The 22,995-nt window shown below is 44.0% G+C and overlaps 1 protein-coding gene across 7 annotated transcripts in view; it reads right to left on the bottom strand.

Annotated features, from left to right (window-relative positions):
- The window catches only part of CRTC3 (CREB regulated transcription coactivator 3), a 65,001-nt gene that overhangs the window by 5,790 nt on the left and 36,216 nt on the right, over positions 1–22,995 (bottom strand). For 2 of the 7 annotated variants that reach the window (XM_075575529.1, XM_075575531.1), the window contains exons 5-15: positions 18,760–18,822; positions 16,441–16,553; positions 9,475–9,513; positions 7,726–7,811; positions 7,286–7,354; positions 6,689–6,738; positions 5,859–6,064; positions 3,734–4,029; positions 2,394–2,585; positions 1,988–2,065; positions 799–1,000 (exon numbers count right to left, since the gene is read on the bottom strand). In XM_075575529.1, coding sequence (XP_075431644.1) covers positions 799–1,000; positions 1,988–2,065; positions 2,394–2,585; positions 3,734–4,029; positions 5,859–6,064; positions 6,689–6,738; positions 7,286–7,354; positions 7,726–7,811; positions 9,475–9,513; positions 16,441–16,553; positions 18,760–18,822 — 1,394 coding nt within the window. The remainder of the gene's footprint in view (positions 1–798; positions 1,001–1,987; positions 2,066–2,393; positions 2,586–3,733; positions 4,030–5,858; positions 6,065–6,688; positions 6,739–7,285; positions 7,355–7,725; positions 7,812–9,474; positions 9,514–16,440; positions 16,554–18,759; positions 18,823–22,995) is intronic. The other 5 variants (XM_075575533.1, XM_075575534.1, XM_075575530.1 and 2 more) reach the window with 4 other exon arrangements.

The following is a 22,995-nucleotide window of genomic DNA, read 5'->3' as shown; positions in this document are numbered from 1 at the left end:
GATGCAGGAGACCTCATTAATTTCAGCTCTGGGGACCCCCCCTGCTTTCAGAGACACTTCCCTCCGTAGGGGGCGCCGGTATCTGCTCCGGCTGAGGTTTAAAGCTCCCCCGCACCACGTGGGCCAATAGGAAGCCCAACCTGATGTCACGGCTTCTTATTGGCCCGCAGGGCGCGGGAGCTTTGAAACACACCCATTACACGAACCCTGGTAGCCGAGCGCAGCGGCTACCGGTAACCCCCTACAGAGCTATCTCCGAAAGCAGGGGGTGTCTACAGCTGAACTTAATGGGGTTCAGCACCATTCTCCCCCCTGCTTCAATAAAATGTAAAAAAAAAAAAATAATAATTAAAAAAAGTAATGGATTGTCGCTTTAAGGGCAGTCCCTCAAAATGTTATTTTTTCCCTGTTTGTTTTTTTTTAAACAACTTGGTGTAATTGGCCTTCTGAGAAAGAGTCATTACCCCTTAAATAAGGTGCTTCTATTTTGCATCCTTTTTCTGGGCCCGCGGAATTAAAACTAGTCGCGTTTATCTGTTTGACAGCAGATGGCATCATAATTACGGTAGAATGGACCAAAACGAAAACAACTATTCACCTCTAGTTTTTTGAGGCCTAACCATGAAAATACACCTACTACCGAGGTCTGTGTCTCCGGAACTCAAATTGATGGGGTTCAGCTCCGGAGACCCCCTGCTCCTATTCTATGAAAAATAATGAAACACAGCAAGCTTGAATTGTGGCTTTAAGCTGAACACAGCAGCAACCGGCGGCCACAATATGGTTCTGGTGTCCCACCTGTCAGAATGATGTTCGGAACGCTTCCCCCGTAGTTGGAATACAGGTAGTTGGGTCGCAACTGGAAGGGGTCCTGCAGATTCCCGTGGCTGCCTCCCAATCCCGTCATGGCCGCCTGAGAGTACTGGAGGTTCATATTCGGATCGTAAAAGGCGTTGCTGTTGGGGAGGGAGCTGCTTCCGAACATGTCGTACTGTTCCTGCTGAAACAATATGCAGGAAGGTTAGTCCCTCTGACCTACCATAGCGGGCACCGAGAGGCCACGCTCATTGCAAGGACATGTGGCAGATGTTCATGGGGTGTCTTCCAAACTGGGGGGGGGGGCAGGAAAACTTACAATAGGGGCTCAAAGTGGCTAAAGAGACCTAGTCACAGATACAGAAAATAACATATCTATATCTATATGTATCTATATCTATATATCTATATGTATCTATATGTATCTGTATCTATATCTATATCTATATGTATCTATATCTATATATCTATATGCATCTGTATTCTATTTCAGGGGTGCTCCACTCCACTTCTCATACCCCCTCCTCCCATAACAGGTTTTCAGGATATCCCAGCTTCAGCACAGGTGGCTCAATCAGAGGCTCAGTCAAAGACTGAGCCAGCTGTGCTGAAGCTGGGACCGGCTGCACCCCCCCCCCCCCCTTACAGGCGTTCTGACGTCCCATGGCCATGGGAACGCGACATCAGCGCTGCGTTGCCATGGCGACGTATCATCAGAAGCCGTCTGAGCCAAGGTAAGAGCGAATTACAGAGGCTTTCGCCGTTTCCCCGGCATTTAATTTAAATGCCTCCAGGAAGAGCGCGGGGGCCTCTGTAACCCCCACAGAGAATCTTAAGCCCCCCCCAGCTTACGCATCCGTGGATTAGCAGATGGTAAGAGAACGACGACTGTTAGAAAACTCCAGGAATGAAATGGTTAAAAAAATAGATTTAAATATATAGTTCTAAAAGTGCATTTTCAGCGCGATTCAGAATGATATTCTCTCTCCTCATTAAAACGAATAACTGCTAATCACTCATTCTGGTTCCGTGCCTTAATCATTGATTTGGCTAATGTTGAATGTTATCTCTTCTGATGGAATAATATGGAGTCCTGAGTGGTTTTCAATAAGCCCCATTAACTGAAAAGAGCAAGAATTCAAAGGGAATTAAACAGGAAAACATCACTGACCTGCTGCCATAGGTACTTTCCCTGCCTTGTCGGCTGCTGATCGAAAAATGCGTCTGCAAAGAAGCCACTCAGAGAGCTCTTTGGAAGAAGAGAACAGGAGTGAGAAGAGATTACTGTTAAAATGAACACACCATAATATTGTGATAAAAATATATAGATATGAGGCTGGTAAAGAGCAGGGGTGTGCAACTAGAGTCCTCAGACCACGAACAGGCCAGGATTTCAGACTATCCCTGTTTCAGCACAGGTAGTGTGCAGTCAGAATGAACCACTGATTGAGCCATCTGTGCTGAAGCAGCGATATCCTAAAAACCTGACCTGTTGGTGGCCCTTGAGGACTGGAGTTAGCCACCCCTGATCTACACTATCCTACTTCAGCATAACATGATCTGAAGAGAACACTTACATTAGCCAAATTGAGGTCCAGAGGTGGGCAGGGCACTGGTGAGGGTGGCTGGTAGCTTTGCGACTCGGAACATTCGTGCATTTGCTGCTGTGTATGTTGAAGCTGATGATGGGACTGCTCTTGGTATAAAGGGTAAGGTGGAGGCGGTTCCAGCGGAGGGAGAGAAAGAGGATGCCTGTCCATAGACATACCCTGCCAAAAGAAATCCAGCGTTAAATGGGTCATTTTTCCTGCACCAGTTTGTCGGCTCCCCAGGGCTATAGTGTTGCCATCAATCACATGGCTCCATTCCCTCCCCCAATCACGGAGTTGCGGCTTTCATAAGCCTCCCACGTGACCACAAACCTTTGATCTTCAGGGAGATTCATAAAGGCCACTAGTGTGCTGTGACATTCACTAAACATTAGACGGCAGCTCTAAAAGGTTAGAGCAGGGGTGGCCAACTCCAGTCCTCAAAGGCCACCAACAGGTAAGGTATTGAGCCACTTGAGCTGAAGCAGGGATATCCCCAATACCTGACCTGTTAGTGGCCCTTCAGCACTGAAGTTGGCCTCTCCTGTATAGATCACTACTAATTATTTACGTGTGCTTATATACACACACCCCAATGCTCTATACCAGGGGTGAGCAACTCCAGTCCGCAAGGACCACGAAACAGGCCAGTGGCTCAGTCATTGAGCCACGTGTGCTGAAGCAGGGATATCCTTGAAACCTGAACTGTTGGTGGCCCTTGAGGACTGGAGTTGCCCACCCCTGGGTTAGAGTGACTAGCTGTAGTTATAGGTGTGTATATATATCTCTATACGCTATACATATGAGCTTGGAGAACAAGTCTCTTAATACATGAATGACACAAACTACATTAATATGAAAGAATCAAAAAACCTCATTGGCTGGTTCAGAGAATGACAGACATTGCATTGTCCATTCTTGACAAAGCTGAAACCTCATCAGTTTTCTCAATCTGTAACTATACATAACTGTAAAAGTTAACCTTGTAGCACTCATAGTTTAATTTTGATTAAAAACAGCATTTTATGTTTAGTGGATTTGTTTTCCTCCACTGAAAATAAAGAAGTCGCAGTGTAAAATTTGTCGAGTTCGTTTTGCTCTAGTTTGAACGAAACTTAAAATACTCAGACCCCCACCTAGTCTGCACAAGTCTTTAGATAATTGGCAGTGCACTGCATTAAGTTATGTTGCAGCATCTATATTTTCAGCTGTGGTGTGGGTACATGAAATGCCGTTTCCAAATCAAATTTCTACTTCCTAGTTCTTTTCAGGGAATAAGGGTCAGTAGAAATGACCGGCCAAACCTGTGTTTCCCTCCGGGACCGTACCTGTGAATTTGATGGTATGTTCATAGGGCTGGTTGGTGAGAACTGGCCCATGAGACCTCGGTTACACTCGTTGCCGGGTGTAAGGGTCAAGGGGCTAACGGGAGTCTGCCTGCGCCTTGGGGAACTTCCCATAGCAGAGGTGGAAAGCGAAGGGTTGCTGAGAGACGCCAGACGAAGTGAAGGGTGAAACGCTGGGTTAGAGCGACTAGAATGTCCGTGGTTGTTTGCAGAAGAGGCTAGACTGCTGTTGTTCAGTGTTGCCTGTATGGATGGGTTACTGCGAGTGTTTTGCATACCTAATTGGAAGAAATAAGCATTTGCTATTGTTTTATGAAGCCCCCCCTCCCCCCAGGTCCAAACAACAATAGGATAAAGAAAGACGTTCACAGCGGGTATAAGAATCACCAAAGACTGTATTCCTGTATAAAATGTATTCGACAGCTTTCCAGACATATAAAGAATAGCACAGTACTACAAACGCAACCCCAGTATGGATCACATCCCACTTGAACCTGTCTAGGTATCAATGGTTTACAGAACCCATCAGGCGAGTGTACTTGGTAAGAGTAAAAACTAGGGGGGCTGGGATCACAAAGCCATCCAGAATCTGAGCCACACGGCCATTTCTACAGCAATGCTTTGCTTGTCTCTCCGACACAGAAGTGGCTGGAGGTTGAAGTGCATTCCTCCATCAAATTCCATGTAGTTGAATCCAACATCTCCTCCATTTTTGGCAAACATGCACCTGTTATCAGCCACAGGGTAACACTCTGTCCCAATTGAAATCTAATGCCCTAAAGCAATTCTGCAAGCTCAAAAGTCATTCAGCTTGGGCTTTTAAGAGGACATGAATTAAACAGATCGGACTTTCCTACAGACAAACCCTTATTTACGGCCACATAATGGCCCCATTATCAGGAGCTGCTCGGAGGAACTTGAATGCTGCTGTTTTGAAGTCAGGCAGTGGGCGGCCCTTTTGGTGGGTTGTACAAAGATCCCATTGAAAGGGCCAAAGTTTCCATGTACTTTCTTATTATCATTATTATTTCTGGCGCGCCCCTTACCCTGCCTTAGTCCCACCCAGTCCTACTTGGTCGCCAAACATCCTTGTGTCTTATTTTTCAGATCAGAAGAGCAGCATTTGGACTGTGGTTGTGCATAGGCTTCAGTAAGAACTGTATGGGTCAATGTATCCCAAGATACTGATGCACACTACATCATTTTGGCTCTTTCTTCCCTGTGGTTGTGTCAACACGAGAAACTTACGTGAGGTTTCTTACATCTGAAAGGGATTTATAGCTGTAAACGTTTACACAAACTAGATATTTCTGATGCAGGGAGAAAACGGCTGCCCCAGACTCAATGTAGATTACATCTCATTAGAATAGGAAGCTAATCTTCTCTTGCTGCTCCATATATTCCCATCCCACAATCACACAATCAGCTTTAAAGGAGCAATAATGTATTTATTAAATATAGAATTGAAGCCGACGGTCTACTCTGCTGAACCCCATTAAATTCAGCTCTGTGAACCCCCTACTTCCGGAGATACTTACCTCTGAAGTAGGTGGCGGCAGCTGCGCTGGCTCAGCAAGCGGGGTCTTTACATTTGAAGTTCCTGCGTCACATGGGCCAATAGGAAGCTGCACCAATGATGTCACAGCTTCCAATTGGCCCTCAGGCCGTGAAATAACCGAGGAGAGCGGCTACCAGCATTTAATTCCCAGGCAAGTATCTCCGGAAGCAGGGGGTCCCTGGAGCTGAAATTAACGGGGTTCAGCTCCGGAGACCCCCCGCTTCAAATAAATAAATTAAAAAAATATATATATATCTGTGTGTGTAATATATATTTATTATATATATTTATATTTATTACACACACATATATTTTTTTTTTTTTCATTTATCCAAGGCGGCGGAGATAGAGATATTGATATAGATATATATCTCTATCTCTATCACCTTGGATAGCCGCTTTAGAGAGGTGCCTAGAAAATCATAACTTTAGTCACAAATATGCAGTAGTGTGTACATACAGCCTTGTTAGTTATTTTTTACCAGAGATGTACAAAAAAAAACCCAGTACAACAATGACACACTTTGTAAGGAAAATCTGGAGAGCTACCTATGCCCAGGTGAGTCATGGCAGCCGGGAGGTTGCCTGTACTGCTCTCCCCGCTCATGTTGGAATACGCTGCATCATCGGGATCTAAGGGGGTTGGCAGTGGTGATGGGAAATGCAGGTTGGTTAGATCCGGCAGTGACCCGCCCGTGTTGAGATTTCCCTGGAAATGCGAGAAGCTGCTGTTCTGATCAGAAGACGGAAAGACTCTGAAGGATAGAAGAGACATTAAAAGCGGTGTGAGAAGTGTTCAACTGGAACAGTTTATTTTTCTCTCTCCGAAACAACGGCATAATATTGTGACAAGTTGTCCTGATGCGGAGCCTTTCAATACCAACATGTCCAGGGCTGAATATTAATGGTTACTTTATTCTCATTTTGTTTTCTTCTACATCAATGTAATACTGTAGTTGGGGATGTTGTGGACCAGGGGTAGCCAACTCCAGTCCTCAAGGGCCACCATCAGGCCAGGTTTTCAGGACACCCCTTCTTCAGCACAGGTTGCTCAGTCAGTCCCAGCTTCAGCACCGTTGTGGTTCAATCAGTGCTGAAGCAGGGATATCCTCAACACTTGACCTGTTGGTGACCCTTGAGGGCTGGAGTTGCCCACCCCTGTTGTAGATGTTCAAAGACTGAACCCAAATGAAGCTAAACTTCCCTTCACTTAAATGTACTGGGTAACTATTGTACACACAATCCTATAGTGTGAAATAAGCAATATTATCTGCCATATAGCAGAGACATTTAGTAATCACACAACCCCCATCTACCTTTCAGAAAAGAGGGAAGGAAGAGGAAAGAATAGAGAATATACAAATCGGTAAATTACATACTTAATGCCGGGCACCTCACAGGACCTGGGACGGGATGTCAGGGATTGGACCTATACAAAAAAAGAAATAATGTAACAATGTAACACACTTCTGGCAAATTTGCAATAACAGACGCATTGCCTTATTCTTCCAATTAAGTACATCTGACAACAGGGGCGTAAGTCTTCATGGTATCCAAACTGGAAGTCCTAGTGACCCAATATGCAATAACTTATGGTGGGCCAGTAATGGATTCTGAGGGGCTTATATTACAAAAACAAAAGACGATAGTGCCGATCTGGGCACTATCGTACAGACGCTCCCAGTTAAATCAAAGGGCGTTGCCATGCGTTAATGAACACACACACCTACCTACCAGTTGGCATGTAAACTAGAAGTCAGCTCATTGCACTGATACATTCTGCTCTAATACTCAGAACAGCTCTGCTCTTGGATTTACCCCCAGAAGAGAGAGACTTAATGGTTGCAACATAAGGAAGCACTTTGTACAGATAAAAGTAAATAACCCAAGACGAGAAATATAACAGCGCTCATTAATTAAGGAGCTCTATTACAAGACATAAGTGGAATGGCTCCCGGAATAGGGAGAGTACTCACATAATAAGGGTCAGTGAGCAGGAAATTAGCAGAGCCAGAGCAGATGTCAGGAAAGATATTCATTGCTAACTTAAAAAGGACAAAGGAAGAAGAATTCTATGTAGAAATAAAGCCTTGTGTCACGGAGGATGTAGTGATGCACCGGGAAAGATATAGAGGTAATATTGAAAGATTTTACGTTAGATTTACCCCATACATAATGGTGGGAGAGGTGGGATCTGCAGCACAAAGTCTACGTTTTTACAGTCAAGTTATTGGGAAGGAATACATATAGGGTACTAGGGGGATTATTTAGTGCAAAGTAGGCACAGAAGTGCTTAGTTTCTGCAGAGATCCCGGTCCATTTCCAGTTCTTCAGTGTAGCCCAGAGCTGGTTTCGGACTTTAAATGCAATGTTCTGTCTGTGATGCAGTGTGTCGTAGTGCAATGCTGTACTGCACCTTTTTGGCTTCCCATAGCTGTTTGGGCAGTGGCTTGGTGACATTCATTAGATTGTCTTCATTCAGAGGATTTGGGAAAGAGAAAACTGAAACAGAATGTGAAGTAAAGTGTTATTTAAACATACACCATACACTAATTGTAAACAAATGCTTTCATATCCAAAGTGCTGCACACAACCACTAGATAATATATATCTATAAAAAATATCAAATAAAAAGATCACTTGTGAGCACATTCACATGTCTTAGACAGGTCTGCAACCCTGCCTTTCACTATTATCACCCAGCACACAGTGCTTCCACTGCAGCAAGGGATTCTGGGAAATGACAAGCAATTGAGCACACCGTGTCACCTTTTGCCTGAAATCCATTTTACATGGAACCCATATAAGATAATGCTCGCTGTTAACACAGCTTTTAAGCACAGCATGGGAATCAGATGCAAAGCCAGAGAAACCACTCTGACATGTTTCAACCTTAATGGGTATCAGTAGTGTGAAGTTGGTTCAACTGCTGGCTTTGCCATTTTCAAGGCTGTAGGATTTACCATACACATTTTAAGTTATGGTGGGTGAAAAAGGCAACAAGAAACCTCCACCATATAGCATATAGCAAATAAAAAGATCACTTGTGAGCACATTCACATGCACAGCTTTTCAGCACAGCCTGGGTTAAGATGCATAGTCAGTAAACCTACCCACAGACAGCTGTGTGTGTGGTGGATACCTATCCAAGCTTCAAATTGCAAAGCCAGAATAACCAGCCTCACACTGATGAGACCCACATGGTTAAAACAGCTGTCTGTGCGTAGGTTTACTGGCTATGCATCTTAACCGAGGCTGTGCTAAAAAGCTGTGAAATGCAGCAAGCATAAGCTTATAGGGGACCATGTTAAATGGTTTTGAAGCAAAAGGTGGCACTGTGTGCTCATTTGCATGTCATTTCCCAGAATCCCTAGCTGCAGTGGAAGCGCTGTGTGATAATAGTGAAAGGCGGGGTTGCAGACCTGTCTAAGACATGCACATGAATACACAGTAAAATTTCCATTTGCTATATGCTTTACGGTGGAGGGGTTTTGCCACTTTTTTTTTTACCCACCAACACACACGCACACACACACACACACGCAAACACACACACGCACACACGCACACGCACACACACTACAGTAGTTTGTGTAATCTCATAGTTCAGATACTAAATGTGGAATTGGAGATATTTGGGAATCCCAAGATTGCACCACTAAAGCTCTTGCAGAGTTTTTGTTCATGAATGCAATTGCTCAGGATAAATCTATGGATGATGCAACTCACATTAGAGAAGAGCCTTGTATGACCTCAGCAGTGAACATATTAAAACTGCAGCTACAGTCAAACTGCGTCACCTAAATAGTGCTTGGCCTCTCACCACTGTGGTAACTTCATGGTTTGGATGATGTGGAGAATAAGATGTCACACCACACTTTACTGATAATGAGGTTCTTAGGGGTGTGCTTTACCAAAAGTAATCATAGGCTAGGTCCCCAGTGGCTGCGCTACTGCGTGCACGCACAAGGCGCGATGACCGACCACCTTGGCCATAAGACAAGATTTTTGTCGTTTGGCGCGGCGGTCGAGCATAGGCCACGTCACGGCTGCGGTTCAGCCAGAGGGCGAACTAGCCGCGTGACGTCATGGCCGCGATCCCCCCCCCCTCATGAATGGCATTGCAAGATAAGGTCATGAAACAAAGAACAAACATGCTGACTACCTTCCCCGTAGCTCTCAATCTCGCCATCGTGTAAACTTGCTGTGAAGAGAAAGAAAACATGCATATCAAGATTATTCACTTTAACAGTAAAAACCAAACGCCCCCCTATCTGGCAATACCTTTAAAATGTTAAGAGTTATTTTGGCAACCCCTTCCTAGCTTAAAGTGAGCTTGATCAAGGAAAACTCCGAAAAGCCAACAGCGTTATCTAATATTCAAAGGAACAATCTTTGAGACGTCTTCATGAACTAGAACAGGGGGTGCTCAACTCCTCCCCAACAGGTCAGGTTTTGAAGATATCCCTACTCAGTCTTCGACTGAGCCACCTGTGCTGAAGCTGTGAATATCTTTATAACCTGACCTGTTGGGGGGGGGTTTTGAGCACCCCTCTGTCACGGTAGCTTATGACAAGATATAATGAACACCAAATATCTGGGTTGAACTGAACGAGGCTTAGATATAATAAAATATAATTTATTCCTTAAAAAGGTGAACACATCAATATAGTACAATTAACAGACAAGAAGGTAACACTTACTTAGGGTTGGGGGATGGAGAAGTATCAGCTAGCAATTTTCCAGCAATCCGGTGACATTCCAGGTGGAATCAGAAGAACAACTAAAAACTGTACGGTTGACACAGTTTATATACCTGTGTAACCCTATTCTTAACATTGAATACAGACTATTGGTGAACAATTATCTGTATCCAATCCCTAACGTGGAGACACAGATTAATCCATGCCCCCCAGCTAATTAGCCCATGTGTACTTGGACTCTATGGGAAGCCCCATAATTAAATCAGGGGCAACGACCAGTCTACCAAATGAAGTATCTGCATTGTTTGTAGGTGTAGACATAACACTTACAAACCACACCAGTTTGATGATTCTCCACCCTCAGGTAACAATTAGAGTGGCAGAGTCTGTTGATTAGTACTTGGTCTGTTGATTAGTACTTGGTGTAAACAATCAGGCAGTTAACTTTTGATCACAGTGCTTAGGCTCAATCAGCCGGCTGCCCTTCATGACCTATTAGCATAGCAGATGGTCTGCATTTTCAGAGCAGATCCAAAATACCATACATATATACTTTAATATCTACACATTAATAAGTTCCATTCTGGTGGGCTCAGTGGGTTGAAATTTGCCAGTTCTTAATGCCTACAGTGACTCCACACATTGGCCAAATATCAACTCTCTGCGACCTCCAGAACTGGAGATACAGAAATGCAATTTAAAACATTAAAATACAGGCTTATAATGAAACATGGGAACAGGGGAACATACATTTTCATGACATGACAAGGTGTAAACCACATTCCTGGACCGCAGTCCAGTTAACCCCTTGCCTCCCTGGTGAGGTCAGGGGGTGGCCATATGGGGTGCAACCCCTTTAATACCGGGCCAACCCCCCTCTCCCTCTACACCCTCAAATAGAAGATGCAAACTCATCTTTTAAAGGACGGAGGTGCAACTCTGAATTTAGCCCAGTGCTCTGCGGCTGGCGTTGTGTTATTTTATATGGCGTGCCAAAGAAATCCAGTGCCAATGGTTATTTTCTTAAGGAACACTGCTCTGGAAAACTCACTGATTTAGCACTGCTGCCCAACTGTTGTAGTTTAATGGACATTGATGCAGGCGTTTATTTACCATTAAAAATAAAAGGAAAGAAAACTGCCCGTTACGTTAGAGCCAAGGACGCCTGTTTCACTCCACTATGGAAAAACGGATAGGAAGCTGCACTGGTTGAACAAATGAAACACGCTGTACCATTTGAATGACAGAATGAGTGGGACATGCACTGATTTGAATGAATCAACTAATGGGAAACAGCTGAATAAAAGAATGAATGGTGCTCGGCATCCGCTGAATGAACAGAACCTGGAGTGGTTCAATGAAAGAATGATGCAAGACAACAAATGAATTGGCATCGAAGGAGATGAAAAAGCATGCGCGTGTTGGATGAATAATTATATATTATCGAGCACTGGACAAATGAATCATTAAATGATAGGAGGGAGATGTACTGGTTGAAATAAGTAAATGGGAGTAAAAAAGTGAATGACACAGAATAGATATCAGCAACTTCTACCAGTCACAGAGTGAGCCACCTGTGCTGAAGCAGGGATATCCTTAAACCCCGACCAGCTGGTTGCCCTTCAGCACTGAAGTTGGCCTCTCCTGTATAGTTCACTACTAATTATTTACGTGTGCTTATATACACACACCCCAATGCTCTATACCAGGGGTGAGCAACTCCAGTCCGCAAGGACCACGAAACAGGCCAGTGGCTCAGTCATTGAGCCACGTGTGCTGAAGCAGGGATATCCTTGAAACCTGAACTGTTGGTGGCCCTTGAGGACTCTCCCCCAAGGCATTTAACCAACTTACCGTGGCTTTCAGTGACGTGCCGTCATGGCAACGTGACGTCACATCACGCCAGAGCCAAGCAGGGAGGGATATGGGGGGCGCGCGAGCAGGGGAGGAGAGCAGGCAGGGGGGAAAAGATTGCGCACCCTGCCCTATAGGACAGGAGGTGGCCACCCCTGTATTATGGTCTGGCTGTGACAGTGGAAAAGTTCTTGCATGCTCAGAACGTTCAAATCAATGTCGTCCTGTTTGCAGTCGATTAGCCAAGGAGAGACCATATTTACCGATCGCCAACATACATCCGAGTGAATGGCTGTTAACATTTGATAACTACTAATCAATGTTCGGACCCCTTTTGAGTAACTACTTTAAACTAAAATATGTGATTTTAGCATGGTGCTGTGCTACACATATTTAATTTGTTATTTGTCAAATATATCATATATAGGAATATCTGGATTAAATTAAACCTCACCATTTTCTGTATGCAAATATATTTGGTTTAAACTAAAAGAGGAGCAGGCAACCCTATGTAATAAAAAGCCCTGCTGGCATTGGAGAGGTTAATTTATGGGCAGTGCACATTTGTGGGGCTGTATATTGGGCAACAATGATAACTAGTTGAACTATAAAACCACTGGAGATTTACTTGTTCACTGTGTCACAGAATATTGAATTGCGACAGTGACCGTTTCTCATGTAAATGATTCAGGGCCTCCGAGGGTTCGGCTTGTCCTTGCAGAGTAATTAGAGAAGCATTACTGAAGTTTACACAGGACAATGCTTTAGAGAGAGAACACAGCTTTTGTTACTTAGATTGGGGTTTGCTGGTGACCGCATGTCGTCTCGTCCGCCCCCCCTCCCTCCCAAAGTCTTTTTCTATAAGAAAGTAAGACTATTTCTCGGTGTAGTTACAGATCAGCATCTTTCCTGTTGACTATACTCTGGCTTTAAATGAGAAGTCTTGTATGTCTTAAAGCAGCAGTCCAAGCTGACTTTTTTTTTAACATTTTATAATTTGTTAATCAATTTCTTCCCCCCCTCCCCCCTTTAATATCTGCATCAATGCAATACACACAATGATATGTAGCCAGGTCACCTGATAGCTACTATTCTGCCCTTGGGCTAGGTCACCTGATGGCTACTATTCTGCCCTTGGGCTGGCAGTAATCCCTGGTACAATCAGGTTGCCAGTAGTTGGTATGGGGGTTTTCCCCTTCCCCTTGGTACTGCACTTGAGTGACAGCAGGGGGTGGTACATCCTGTTGTAGCTGGGACAACGGGGTGCCCGCCTCCTGGCTGTACTTAAGGGCAGGACCGGCCTACAGTTAGTAGTGTCCTTCTCCATCTGAGGAAGGCAGGTCACAACTGGGAGCCTGAGATTGGGGCCTTCCCATGTGCTCATCCCTCCGGGGGGGAGTGTGAGTGTGGACCATACCTCTGCTTGGGAGGTGGGTAAGAGCTAGAACGGCTGCGGGTGCCCTTGGCCTGTAGTGACGGTCCCGGTCAGGGACCATCATTCAGTGAGAGCTGTGAGTACTGCATCGGGCAGAAGCCTGCCGTGTAACAGGGCTGTACAGAAGACAATAAACCGTTCGTGTTATATAGCTCCTGCCTGGTGTGTGACCTTACTGGGGGAGGGGGGAGGGAAGAGGTAATAAGTTCTAAAGTGGGAGATCACCTTCAGTTACTGGAGCCTACGGCATATGGAGGCGCTGCACTGTTAAAGAGATATGTGGGGTAAGAACCCCAGAAGCCTGGTCCTGTGTCCCCACTACCATCGGCGGATGACTCAGCCCTCCTGTTGCCAGCAGGTATATGCACCACACACCGTAGTAATGGACAATGAGTCTAGGCACAAAGTTCACCTTTCCTGTCTTGCCTTCAAACACTTTCTGGGGAAGCTACCCGTCTACCTGAACAAGCTCCTCACCCCTACCACATGGTCCCAAGGCTCAACAAAGTATCCGGCCGCTCCTTCTCACCGTGCACCCTACAACTGGAACAAAATCGACCGGAGACTCTCACAGCCGCCACAGTTTAAGTTCTTTCAAAACTAAAGCTGTCTCACATTTTAATCTGGTCTGTAACTGCTACATACGTCTATAATATATATTATCTCTAACTGTGCATGCTATGTCTTGTATATAATGTCTAACCCTGCTCACTTATGTAACTGTATTTGTAACCATGTATTATTTGTCATCTTAACTCTATGCCCAGGACATACTTGAAAATGAGAGGTAACTCTCAATGTATTACTTCCTGGTAAAACATTTTATAAATAACTAAAGTTGCCGATCGATCGACGAAGAATCACTAAATGGCTGCAGAGTGCAGCAGAAGAGGACCAAAGATGCAAAGTTCTGTGGGGAAGATCATGTGACCAGTTGGTCACTAGATACAATTGGTGCACTGCTAGAGAGGGCAGGGCTCAAAAAAGGTGTGTGCCAGGGCCTGTTTCAGAAGAGGAAGGGGATATGACTTTGTAAATGGTTGCTATAGAAACAAAAAATGCTTGTTGTATTATAATACATTACAAATTCCATAGTTGTTTAAAAAAATGCTACAAGTATTTTCTCATAGTACAAAACTGATTTATTAAAAAAAATAAAAAAATTTAAAAAAACATGTAGGATATAGTTTGGTCGACAGCTTTAAAGTGCCATCCTTTATCATTAGCCCCAATCTTAGATCTGGGATAATGAGAAAGAGGACACACAAATCCCCATGTCCTAAACCCTTTGGCGCTTAACAGACTTGTAAGGCAGTACGTCAAAGATTTGGAAACGTACAAAAAATAGCTGCAAAAAAAAAAAGCCAAACCAGACTAATGCATCTTTGACAAGGAGCAGATTGATGTAAAAGGAGGCAGATTGTTTTTCAAATTCAACAAGGGTTGTCGCACAGCAAAAAAAAAAAAAAAAAAAAATGGCTGCAAACCCCTGGTTTTGAATATCAGCAAAATTGAACCAACATTTCCTTGCCCATGCAGAACTCAGAGCAAACACTAGAGGGAGCGAGACGCAGCTCGTGGCTTCTTTAAAAAGTTGGATATACAGTACTACCTTAGCTTATATCTGCAGTTACTGCAGCACCTAATAACCTACGGGGGGTGGGGGGGAAAGCTCCGCCACCGTTACAATTTGCACACACTGCACGTATATTACATAGCAATGTCCGAGTCTCTCAAACTGCTAACTTACAACTGATATGCATGGTTAAAATTCACCTTCTTCAGTTTGCAGTTAAGAATGCAAAAGTGTTAAAGTTCCCTCTGGCATAAACTATGTTAACAGTGTCTTGTGACCTCATTGCAATCACCAAAAACGTTGCCTCCTGTTTTTGACCTCATAAAAAATATATAAAACTACTGTGCTGGGGTGATGGATGAGAGGGGAGAGCTATTGATAGGGAGTGACGCGTCAGTCAATATAAATGGTCACGCAAGAACTTTTCCACTTTCACAGCCAACCCATAATACGAGGGTGACTAACTCCAGTCCCCTAGGGCAGGGTGCGCAAGATTTTTCAAGGGGGGTGGGTGCGGCAGTTGCAGCGGGCCCGCGCTCTTCCCCACGGCATTTAAATTAATGCCATGGCAACACGAGGTCACTTTGACCCCCGCGACAGCGCCAGAAGCCGCCTGCGCCAAGGGTAGTAAAGTTAGAGAGGCCTTCGCCGCTTTCCCGGCCTTTCCCTTAAATGCCTTCGGGAAGAGCGCGGGGCCCCTGTAACCGCCGCGCCCCACTCGGAGAATCTCGTGCCCCCCCAGTTTGCACACCCCTGATCTAGGGCCACCAACTGGTCAGGGTTTAAGGATATCCCTGCTTCAGAACAGGGGGCTCAATCACTCTGATTGAGCCACCTGTGCAGAAGCAGGGATATCCTTAAACCCTGACTAATTGGTGGCCCTAGGACTGGAGTTGGCCACACTGCCCTAATAGGATGTTTTCAGCACTGTTATGCTCATAAAAGTTGCTGACATCTATTCGGTCATTCACTTTTTTACTCCCATTAACTTATTTCAAGCAGTTCATCTCCCTCCTCGAAACAAAGCTCGTAATGACTTTTGTACAACACTAACGAGATAATTGCAGAATACACCAAATGGTCAACAGCAGCTACTGATGGTATGGATTGAAGTTTCTGAAAGTAGGGTGGACTGCTGCTTTAACAGTTTAATGATCTGGTCAGAGAAGCTGTGTCTACCATGGTATGCGAGGTTGGCATGTTGAATACACTTCTAGTCCCAAATATAGCTATGCCCTGACACCTCATCATCAGGACAAGAGCAGACATCAGCATAGAAGAGCTTGTTTTCATTTAAGAGAACAGAAATAGCAAGTCCTAAGCTTCTCAATGTACACTCTTGGGTCAAGGGTCTCAAAGGATGCAGTCCGAAGGACTTTGTAAAAAGATAGCCCGTGGATTACTTGAGGCATAAACGTCAATACGACTCCTAAGGTACCAGGACGATGGCTCAAGAACATTAGCTGTAAATAACTAGAAAGGTTCACAGGTATTTTGTTGCTATATGCGAGAATGGGCCGGAGCACGCTTGTGGCGTTAGCCCGAAAATGCTCGATATCTTACTGTTGCGTTGTGAAGGTCTGGGGGTTCGCAAGGCAGACTGGTTTCCTCCCACAAACGGGTCTTGCAATTTGTTACTTGAGGCGCTGGTGTGAAGGGCTGAGTCCGAATTCGTTCTGAGAAGGAAACAAGTAGGTTAAGAGAGACAGTACGATGGTTTCTTGCGTCTTTGACTCGGGAGACGTGAAGGACTCAGCTACAAGTCTTACAGTACTACTCAGAATGCCAAACTGCTGGATACAAAGATGATAGGAGTAACATGACGAACTTGGCCATTTTATGTCAACTACTAACATAAAACCAAGAAAATAAAAATATTGATATGTTGACAACCAGAACAAAAAGTATATTTGCCATTTCTTGAAACGAAAATGTGAGGGCATTAGAAATGGAACCTCTTTATGTTTTATTGGGATACCAACATAATGACACACAGAAGTTTGATGTGATATGACGGGGGTCCCATTACCTACTCTAGAGGTGACGATTGTACCTTTCTGGACCTGAATGTTTGTGCACATTTGTTTGTGTCACATATTTATCTTGGTTCAATAACAGATAGAAAACGCACACAGGGCACAGAAGAAAATGCCAAGGTGTGGAAATATCGATATAGTAAGACTTCGCAGTCCCACGTCCACGGCACCATAAGATTAACGGGGGGTGGGGGAGGGGCATTCAGAAGCACGGCATCCACGCAGGGAGATCGCGACAGACACTGTCCACCGCATCGCTTTTTCAGCTTCGGTGCTAGGGACAGCAAATCTTGCAACATCGGTACGTGTAATTAAAAAACGGCAGCCACTACTTTCGAAACAACATACAAGGGACAACCTGGAGTCCCACCCGTGATTCAAAACTCTCACGTTATCACCCACTTCAAGTGCTGGTGCAGTTCCAACAGAAAGTCACGGTTGTCAAATTTAAAGGAGCAAAGCAGCAGAGAGATTTGGCTATCATCCCTAAACTTCCTCTGGGAGCCAGAGGACCGCGGTCAGAGTTGTGCTTGATTGTGGTCACATGAACAGTCTCCCGGCAACATTTTTTGTTTTGAGTGGCAAGACAACCCATGGGAAAACACCATCTTACAGGGAAGGACAACGTCCAGATGGATTAACTCTTGCTTGTCTGGTAAACAAAGAACTAGCGACCACACAGCCCTTGCTGCTTAAGGCTGAAAACAAACTGTGATGTACATTTATACATTTTCCTTGGATGTGTTGAGATACTTCCCTTTGATGCGCTTATTTTGGTCATTTTAAAGGAAGGACTGTGCACAGCAGTCTGATAACAGTTTGTATTTATCTGAATATTTTTCTAGGTGCCCAGCAACTATTAAGCAAGAACTGTTCTGAAGGGATTGTCGGCAGTAGGTAAAAACTAAATTACATTTTAAAATCATTTGAATACTTCAGCTTTATATTGAATGCAAATTTGGAATTAGCTTCTCTTCCTTCAGAAATGTTTTCTCCAGGTATATAGCAAATATCCAGATGAATGTATTTAACACTCGCAGTTGATCCCCTTAACCTGCAATGGGATTGCAAAGTAGATTCATCTGGCACTTTAAGAATTACCCGTGTTTGTCCTACTTCATAAATCCTTCTGCGTTGAAAAAAAGGCCCTTTTTGATTCTCCATCAGTGGAAGCAATTGCCACACCTGTGTCATAGTCCAATTGCCAAATCTATGGCCACCACTTTGTATGCTCGTTTTGAACGGAGTTCCATAAAAATAGTCTACAAATTATAAGAATCCGATAAATCCAACAGCAAACAAAAGACAAAAAAAGGCATTCTTTAGCATGGACTTAAAGGCTAGTAGCAGATGTTTGGTGTAACAGCTCATGGCGACCCTTCAGTTTTCAGAAAGTAGTTCAAACGTCTAGTGGCCGTATTGGTCCTGAGGAGAAGCGTATTCGATGTGGGTTGTCCTACTGTCTAGGGGAAAACATTACAGGTCTTCATAGCTTAAATGATGGTGTACAGAGTTTTCGAAACCTCATAGGTTTTTTGTTCTTTGGCAGCACAGTTAGAACACGGGTTTCCTTCTAACGAAGAAGAAAGCCACGAGGTTCGGAAAGCGCTGTACGCCATCATCTCCTCTATGAACAACTCACAACCAGCATCACATTTCAGCAGAATTACATCTTCAAAAGCAGATTAGGGCAATCATGATGATATTGTTGTTTTTCTAACACTATCCTTCATGTGACAGAACCCGATTTGTTGCTAAATACATCAATTAAAAGGAAATTGTTCAGCAATCTAATCAAATCACAAAAAGATTTTTTTGCGCTGGGCTACAGATAGAAAAAGTTCACCTGTTGAGAGCAGACAAAAGTCTAAATCCTGGCGGTTTCTCTTCACTCCAGGGAGCCTGCTGCCTTCAGAGACAGAAGAAGTAAGAGGGGGAGAAAAGGGAAAAGGGAACATGTTTGACATCAGTTGTAATCCCAATAAAAAGTAGTGCACATTGAGATGGTCTCATGTAGTTAGTGTCTTGGCAAGAAACAGCATCAAGTAGAAGAAGTGTTAATGGAAGAGGGGGGTGGGCGGGGGGGGGGAAAGAAATAATCAGGAGGGAGAAGTGGAAGACCAGGATGGACATGAGCAAATGAGGACATCCTTGTGCTTGATTTGAAGCTATAAAGTGATATTTAGGAAAGAGTAGTGGGTAGATCAGCTCTCTGTTGGGAGGGTCATACAATGACAGCATTGCAAATTTCCTAAGCATTGAAAGGTGGAGGAGTTAGGCAAGGTGAAAGCAGCATTTCAGTCACAATCCTGTGTGTGTTTTTAATAAAGCAGTTGTGTAGTATTATGAGAGAACACTGCATTGTATTGCACATTTGTTTACACTTCATGCCCTTTTTAATGAGTTTTAATGAATTCATCTTCCTTGGGTCACTTAGGAAGCCACAGCGCTGCCTCTTTTGAAGACAGCAGCCATATTGCGTGCCCCAGGAAGACGGCATTTTCACCGATCACGGGAGAACGGATCCATCTCCAGCTTAGATAACTGCATTGCCCATAAAAAGGCAAAGAACGGCTGTATTTATTCAAACAAAAACCCTCAAAGGTTGGGCAAGAGGAAATGCCCTTTAAAAACAGCGTTCTTTGCAGTAGCGTCAGTGAAGGGGCGAGATCGGTAATAAAAGATACGATGTCTAGGCAAAATCGTTAATTTAAAAAAAGGGGCAATCCCATCTCTGGCCAAAGTGAACTAATGGCGGTGACATGTTGGCGTTACATCCAGGAGACTGATGACTAATGGCGGTGACATGTTGGCGTTACATCCAGGTGACTGATCACTAATGGCGGTGACATGTTGGCATTACATCCAGGTGACTGATGCATTTGTCTTTTTTTTACCCAAATCATACACATTTTAAAATAATTTAAAGTCTGTTTGTAAACCTGGCGAGCAAAGAGTCGGGAGGGGAATGATTTCATCTGATGCCACCGTAATCTGCAAGTGCTCGTACAGCCAGAACTCCCCTCTATCCCCCCATCTCCTATACTTGTTAGTTCTCGAATAAGGACGGGGGTGGGATAAGGGGAAAGAAAACACTTCACGGACACACTCTTTCGCCCCTTTCAGAGGCCCATATGAAATGAAAGCTGCCAAAACGTGTTATTAAAATGGTTATATTTGTTTAGGAAAGCCAATTAGACACTTCCATTTTTAACGAGTGTTTATTTTTCCTGACCAGCGATATGGGATTGCACCTCTAAGAGATTATACCTTCAGAAATACTCTATGCTTAGTATTACTAGGTAGAATTACTGCTAAGTAATACTATCTGGTACTATTACCACTTCAATGGCAAGATAGCTACCCACTAGCAGATACCTTACATTTCAATGGTAGATAACACTTTGGAAAGAGGAACATGTTCCACAGAAGTTATCAAGTTGCCAGTGGAGATCTGCCATTGCTGGTTTATACGCTGAACGGGATCCAACATGGGACAAACATCTGGCTATGCCATTTTATTATTTGTTTCATCTCGTGCTATGAACAATGGGAAAATGTCCCACAAAAATAAAACCTTCAAGTGCTCACATGGAGACCCAACTTCTGGGTTTGATTTCTTTAAAACCTAATCCATTTAGGGTTTTTAATGTTTTGACATTGATAAACACCAGAAGTGGGGCATGGCAATCCCCATTATTATAACAGAACGGGAGGCATTTAACACTTCATTTAGTCGCCAACATAATAATGGTTATGGCGATTGTCATCATTTGCATCACAACAGTGATACACAGACATTTAAAACACTTCGCTGCCAGTCTTGTTTCCATCATACACGTTCAACATTTTACAGCAAAAATAGCAAACATGGGGATGGTTAAAGGTTTCGAATCATGTGGAACTGTGCTGGAAATAATGCTTTCATAACACCGCTCCAGTGTGAGTCTGATGACGTTATGGGTGCACGTTTTTTAATGGTATGTTTTTTTGCTTCTGTATGTTCTTTAGAATAGAAACGGTTGCTACTGGGAACAAGTGACACTAGCAATCCAGAGCGTGGGACATGGGGCCACTTGTCTAGGCCAGGTGCACTTTTGACCTCTCTCACTGGAAATCATTTTATTGAGATAATCACTTGCCAGGGGACACTGGCTTTTACCAAACTAAGCCAGGTCGGAGCACAGATCTGTTGCTAAATATCAAGCCTTCGCTTTATGGAGAAATCCTTTCCTCATTTGCAAATGTGTCTAGGGAGAGAAGAAAGAGGAATTCAACTAAATTCCCAAGTTTTACATTTCACCGATTTCCATGTGCTCAAATTTCTCTCTCAAAACTACAGCTGTTGGGAAGGAAACTTACACACCGACAACTTGACAATTTGTTAAAAAATAAAACATCTTATATTTTTATTTGCAGAAAAGTTGCAATTAATATAGTGCGACCAATGTAACGTAATATGCTGGATAAACATCTTAAAAGGAGCCATTCATGTTGGTTTTCTATTTATTTAAAATTGAAGCAGAGGGGTGTCCCGTAGCGGAACCCCATTCATTTCAGCTCTGGGGATCCCTGGCTTCCAAAGATACTTACCTCCGAAAGGGGTGCCGGTATCTCTCTGCAGATTTCTGCCGTTTAAAGCTCCAGCGTCACATGGGCCAATAGGAAGCCACACCGAATGACGTCACGGCATCCTATTGGCTCGCAGAACAGAGGAGCTTTGAAAATCCATCACAATGTGATCCCTGGATGTGAGCTGGAGAGGCTAGCGGCACCTACTACGGAGGTAAGTAATCTCTGGAAGCAGCGGGAACCCGGAGCTGAAATATGGAGGACCCCCCCACCCCCGCATGGATTGCTGCTTAAGTGTCTCTCGAGATGGACATTTTGGTTTTGATGCTGTAAATGAAATCTTTTTAGATGGAAATAAAATTTAGTGTGCAATTGTAGTTTCCTTGGAAAGGTGCCTATGGCAGCAAGACCAAGCTAGACCTGCACATTGTGTTTGTAGTGTATAGTAAATAAAAATTACCACTTGTGTGGATTACTGGGACAGGCAGTCCATGTATCCTTGCTAGCAAGGCAGGGGTTAACTGATGCAATTCAACTTCTAACATGAATCAGCTGAGTTTATCTTTATGTGGAGCAAAAGTTGTAACCCACAAAATGCTAATCAGGGGACAACCTGTCTTAGGCCGCGCTTATAGTGCTGGCAACGGCGACGCGACCGATGACATCACCCGTCGCCACCAACGAAAGTTATCATTTGATTTTCAGCGACTGTCGCCAGCGATATCACGAAAGCGGGCGGGCCGCAGTCTCTGATTGGTTTAGAGAGACAGTCACATGTGGCGACTGACTCTAAAAAATGAAATAGACCCGGCTTCAAAATTTTGGGTCGCTCAGTCGTGCTTACTATAAGCGCTTGCGACGGAGTCAATGTATTTGATTCGGAGCGACGTCGCGTCGCCAGGCACTATAAGCGCAGCCTAAGACAAAGAGACATTGTAGTCTACAATAAGTTGGACATGTCTTCTGGGTGAGGCTTCACATATATGGACAGTGAATACAACGTGTGCCCATCTACATTTAACATACAAGGACGACACCAGCAAATACTCATTAGTGGCAAATTCTGTCAAAGCTAATCTAATGGGGTTTAATTTTTTGGTGATGACCATAAAACCTTTCTGGCTCTGCGGCCGCAGTTTCAGAGCGGTTACAGTATCGCACACTGCAACAGCAATTCTGGGGTTCACGGCTAATCTGTATGTCCAGCATTTGGATCATATTAGAAAAGTAGTCGGACTACTCGTATTGACCAGTTCTCAGGCTGCATGAGCAAAGTAAAGAATTACACCTACTGAGCCCATTTCTTTCCTACTTAAATAAAAACCAACTGCAAGCTGCCAAATCCAAACCGCAGTCACCTCTCCAGTACACATCACTGCATACAGAATCCCATTCCAAGTATACTAAAGTGTTTTGATTTACTATGAATAAAACTAGAACTTAGGCCAAAGTCAATGCAATTTGGACTTAATGTCTACACAGATGTCTAGATCCACACTCCGAATGCAGT

This window comes from Ascaphus truei, chromosome 18, assembly GCF_040206685.1.
Source record: "Ascaphus truei isolate aAscTru1 chromosome 18, aAscTru1.hap1, whole genome shotgun sequence".
Taxonomy (NCBI): domain Eukaryota; kingdom Metazoa; phylum Chordata; class Amphibia; order Anura; family Ascaphidae; genus Ascaphus; species Ascaphus truei.
The sequence above is the reverse complement of the archived record's forward strand: the minus strand, read 5'-3'. Positions and strand labels throughout refer to the sequence as shown.